General features: G+C 48.3%; 2 protein-coding genes across 2 annotated transcripts; one reads left to right on the top strand and one right to left on the bottom strand.

The window, feature by feature from the left end:
* Window positions 1–1,816: 1,816 nt before the first annotated feature.
* Window positions 1,817–2,134, top strand: H257_04699 (hypothetical protein; the record flags this gene model as incomplete). Its single annotated transcript, XM_009829298.1, has 1 exon — window positions 1,817–2,134. The coding sequence occupies one exon, from the start codon at window positions 1,817–1,819 to the stop codon at window positions 2,132–2,134; it is 318 nt and encodes a 105-aa protein (XP_009827600.1).
* Window positions 2,135–2,440: 306 nt separating this feature from the next.
* On the bottom strand, window positions 2,441–2,995 carry H257_04698 (hypothetical protein; the record flags this gene model as incomplete). Its single annotated transcript, XM_009829297.1, has 1 exon — window positions 2,441–2,995. One exon carries the CDS (start codon window positions 2,993–2,995, stop codon window positions 2,441–2,443), a length of 555 nt encoding a protein of 184 aa, XP_009827599.1.
* Window positions 2,996–5,259: the final 2,264 nt, after the last annotated feature.

Below are 5,259 nucleotides of genomic sequence, written 5' to 3'. Positions count from 1 at the left end.
ATATACCAATGATTGCACTTTCACGAGACTTCAACATCACAGATACTACGTAGTAGTGTACTTGTTGAAGTCAAAGCATCTCCACTAAACAAAACCGTAATTTTCTACTACTAGTACAACTATTCGAAGTTACGGATAATTTCTCTATTTTCCGGGAGATTAGGTGATACTACGTAGTATTTGGTTCGGAGCGACACTAACAGTAAGTTTTCTCGTTTTACGGTCTAGAGTAATACACTAAATTTCCCGGATAACGTACATTTATCCGAAATTGTACCGGATACAACAAATGCTATCCGGGAAAACCGAAGTCTAATTTTACAAATACTGTCGTCGCGGTGGAATGGAGATTCTCTCAAAACAACAACACGGCACTGCACCCATTATATAAAAGGACTCGTCCATCGTACAATTCCTTCATTCACAGTAAGTCGAGTGGACAACCTTACTGTACAGTACTTCTGTGCGCACTTTCTGCCCTTTCTCAAAGTTGACGTAAATGTATCATCAAACTCTATCAATGACCATATGACGCTTTCCAACTTGAAAGGTTGTAAATGAACACGAGGCCTACTGTGTGTAGTAAGCTTGCATGACGATTTCATGTGGCATGTGCTTTGATTGGTTCATTGGCCAAAGATATAATTATGAGTGGGTACAAATGTTGCAAAACCGAACGGGATCAGAATATTTTGCCACCTGGTTAGAGTCTGCTCCGAGCCTGTATGCGTCGGCAAGACTCCTCGACCAAGATCTCAAGGTTGGGTGGGACACCCCTTTCAGGTACGACAAGTGATTCATCATTAAATAAATCGATATAATGACTACTACGTAGCAGACTGACCAAATGTGATACAGTTTGATGATACATTTACGTTCCATTTGGCCGTTGAGTGAGTGCTTTGTAGTTCACCGAATCGATCATTTGCTCCATCGTTTTCATTATATCGGTATGCTCAAATCTCCGATCGCTTTGCGAGGTAAAAGGCACATTCGGGGTTTCGGGGTCGCGGGGTTTCGGATTAATTCTAAGTCCGTACACTGCGTACTAAGCTATCCTGTATTTCCTTGGTGCGGTGGAAGCATTCACACAACGCAGACCACAGATTGACGCATGTGATGTCTTACTAATTTGAAAATACTGTTGCGGATTGCTTCCTACTGAGTCAGGTACTGACCAAATCAACAGTGTATAAGTTGTTCAGAATTCGGCTATTTCGCCTGTAACTTCCGATCATTTAGGCAATACTCCGGAGTAACCTATTTGATACCAGTACAGTTTATTCTTCCGTGACTCGGTCGCGGAATATTTGGTGGTGCACTCTGTAGACTTTCAGAAAGGGCAGAAAGTACGCACATAACTACTGTGCAGTAAGGTTGTCCACTCGACTTACTGTTAATGGGGTAATTGTACGATGAACGAGTCCTTTCAATATATTGGGTCCAGTGCCGTGTTGTTGTTTTGATCGGAAATACTGTTTCACATCAATAAGGGAATTACCCCATCCGGATAAACCATTTCACCAGTAGCCTTATAACGATGCAAAATCCCCGGGGTTAACTGCATCGCTAACCCACTGAAATGTACCTACAGTAACTGCTAGAAAGAGGTGAGTTGGCCCGAGCATACATAGCTCCATAAAACACTCAAATTGCAGTATTTTCTGCGAAAAACAACTGTGGAGCTGTTTTGATGAGGGAATTGTACGAGGAACGAGTCTTTTTATATAATGGGCTCAGTGTCGTCCACCTTTCTCTCTTGCAAACTGCTTATCCATATCAAATTCACTTTTCAACTTTCTCAATCGAAACAACCATGCGTGGATTTACGGCGGTGGCTTGTTTTTTTGCTGCGGCTGTGTTGATCTCCCAAGCACAAGCAAAAGCAAAGTGCCCCGTCACGAACCCCAAGAGCTCCAAATGCTGGTGCAACGCCTCCATGAAAGTACCCAGGATGGTAGGCAAATGCGACAGCACTCAAAAGCAGAACTTCCACCAAAGCGCGCAAAACGCCAAGAACAATGGGGCCACGTTCTACCTCTGTTGCGACAAAGCCAGAGCCAAGTCGTACTGCATGACCATCGCCGAAGCCCAGGCCTGTCGTTGGGAACAAGGGATTGCGTTTTATCCTTGATCAGAGAAGCGCTTAAATGCTTGCTACTTGATTAATAAAGTGGTACATTCCAAACACTGACAGCCACATGTGCAAAGGGTAGGGTTTGGAACGATCCGAGTCCAATCACACAGGAGGATTTTTCTAGACCAGACTTAGTACGGAATACTCTACTATGGTGCAAGTCATCTAAATACTACAGATCGGCCATCCTTAGGAGGAGACGGTGCGTCATGAGCCAGGTACTTAGGAGCTGGGTGCGGGCAAGGTGGTGTCAAGGCGTTATCCCCACCTTCCACATCGCTACATTCTCCCCCTGACGTCTTGCTACACCTTGAAACGCCTTGACTCCAAGTCTTGGACGAGTTGCTTGAAGTGCACAACATGTTTGATGTCCTTCATCAGTTGCCACCTGGCTTTGCTTTCGGGCTCTCCATACCACTTGACCAAGTACTCCAACTTGCGATTGAACTGGCGCTTCTTGAGCAGTTTCTCGACAATGTACATTTCTTCGCTGGTGTATTCGTCGAGAACAACAGGAGTAGCTTTCGGGATAGGTCGGGGGGGGGCAAACTTGGCTTCGTTGGGGTGATAGTGCTTAAGTCGATCAACGTTGAACACGTCATGAACAAGTGACATCGAGCGTGGCAACTTAAGGCGCATGGCGTTGTCATTAATAGCTTGGACAATCTCAAAGGGACCGATGAATCGTGGAACCAGCTTGGGACGCTCAGACTTGTCGAGCATCTGGGGATGCTTTAAAGGCAGGTTGCGAGTCACTAACAGTACTTGATCGCCTTCCTTGAAGGTCACGTTCGAGCGGCGCTTGTCATAATACTCTTTCTGACGCTGCTGGGCCTTCGTCACATTCTCGTGAGCCATCCGAATGACTTCCTTTCGATGTTCCGCAAAATTCTTTGCAAAGAATCATTCTTGGGCAAGGAGCTGCTCACGGCAGGGTTACGCAACTTGCGGCCTGTGTCGACTTCGAACGGCGTCAAGCCGGTTGATGTTTGGACTAAGCCTTGGTGGGCAACTCGATCGTTGGCAAATGGTCGACCCAGTCTTGTCCTAGATACCACACTTGACATCTGAGAGCATCTTCGAGAGTTCGATTCTGGCGCTCAGTCGCTCCATCGGCTTGAGCTCTGCCGGCGGTGGTCATGGCTTGGCCGATATCCATAATCTCCTTGAGGGACTTCCAAAACGTGCTTGTAAACTTGGGGTCACGATCACTGATGATCATTGCTGGTAGCCCATGGTGACGGACAACATGTTCGAAGAATTCCTTCGCCGTTTGGGGTGCGTCGACATCTGATCTCGTCGGGATGTACTTTGGCCGCTTGGAGAGCTTGTCTATGACTAACAAAATAGCATCATAGCCTCTTGACACGGGCAAACCGGTGATCCAAACCGCTGAAACAGTTTGCCAACACTCGTCCGGAGCGGGAATGGGAATCATCTTGCCATTTGCACGTAGACGGCTTGTCTTGTATCGGCTACATGTTTCACAAGTCGCGACGTATAACTTCACGTCTTCGGCAAGAGTGTTCCAGTAATACCACTGCGCTACACTTAACATTGTACTGTACGTCGAGTTCCAGGGTGCGCGGCAGTGCTTGAATCGTGCGCGTGAGATAAAATCTCGGCGCGTAGCACGTCATCGTTGGGGACACATATCTTCCAAACTTGGTCTTGGCTTCGGAGAAAGCAGAGTCCTTCCTTCCACTTGAAGGCTTCACCTTTCATGGACTTTGTCCCTTTGCGTAAGCCTTCACAAAACGTTCCTTGGTTTTGGTGTCCATCTCGATGGTGCTAAAGGACACTTGCTTCGAGTGGTTCAGCGTTAGGCGTTGAGGCACTAGCACTCCTTTTTTCTCCTCCAACTCCTCCCCCAAAAAGGAGAGTCGACTATGACGGCGATGTTACGAGTCGTGTAGGTGCCGATGCATGGACAAGAAGTCGATTGATGCGCGCGGCGACTGAGGCACAGTGGCCACACCACACGCGTGGATTAAGAGGTGGTGAACGGTGGAGGTGGCATGTGGAGGCCGAGACAAGGCATCAGCTACCACATTTAACTTGCCCGGACGATGATGAAGGGCAAAGTCGAAACAACTGAAAAAGTCAAGCCAACGCGTCAACTTGGGCGTAAGGACCGGCGTTGTCATGAACCACTTGCAGCAGGAGTTGTCGGTATATACATCGAACCCATTGCCATGCAGGCAATGGCGCCACTTGCCCAGAGCCAACTTAATGGCGTACAATTATTTTTCGTGCGCGGGCCAATTCTGTTCGTGAGGACCGAGGCGCTTGGACATGAAAGCAACGGGACGATCATTGCCGTCGCCGTCGAGCTGGGAAATGACTGCACCACAGCAGAAACCAGAGGCGTCGGTGGTGACTACAAAAGGCTTGTCGTAGTCAGGTAATTGCAAAACAGGGGCTTGCTGCAACGCGAACTTTATTATCAAAAACGCTCGACGCTCGTCCTCGCCCCAGTGCCACTTGGCACCTTTCTTCAGTAATCCACTAAGGGGACGGACGAGCTCCGCGAAGTCGGGGATGAACTTGCGGTAGTAACTGGCAAGACCGACAAAACTCATGACGTCTTTGCTCGACTGAGGCTCCGGCCATTTTTCGATAGCACGGACTTTGGACTGGTCCACGTGGAGGCCATCTTTCGAAATGGTGTGACCCAAAAAGTTGACAGAGTCGTCACCAAACGAGCACTTGGAAGGACGCGTGTATAACTTCTCGGTGCGAAGGACAGTGCAAATTGAACGCAAATGATCAGCGTGTTCTTCGATCGTCCGCGAGAACACACAAATGTCGTCCATGTACACCACGACAAAGTCGAACTTGTCAAACAATCGACGCATCAGGCGAGACCAGATGCCTGGCATGCCTGCCATACCCATTGGGGCCACGACCCATTCATAAACATCGCGATGGGTCCTGAAGGCGGTGTACTTCCTTGCTGATGGCATCACGAGCATTTGGTGGTAGCCAGACGCTAAGTCGATCTTCGTAAAGACTCGGCATCCGTGCATACGGTCAAACAGGTCTTCAATGTTGGGCAGCGGGATCTTTGGCACGATGGACTGAGAGTTGACATGGCGGTAATCCAACACCCATCGTATAGG

Source organism: Aphanomyces astaci, assembly GCF_000520075.1.
Source record: "Aphanomyces astaci strain APO3 unplaced genomic scaffold supercont1.8, whole genome shotgun sequence".
In the NCBI taxonomy this organism is placed as follows: domain Eukaryota; phylum Oomycota; class Saprolegniomycetes; order Saprolegniales; family Verrucalvaceae; genus Aphanomyces; species Aphanomyces astaci.
This window is presented reverse-complemented; position numbering and strand designations above follow the sequence as displayed.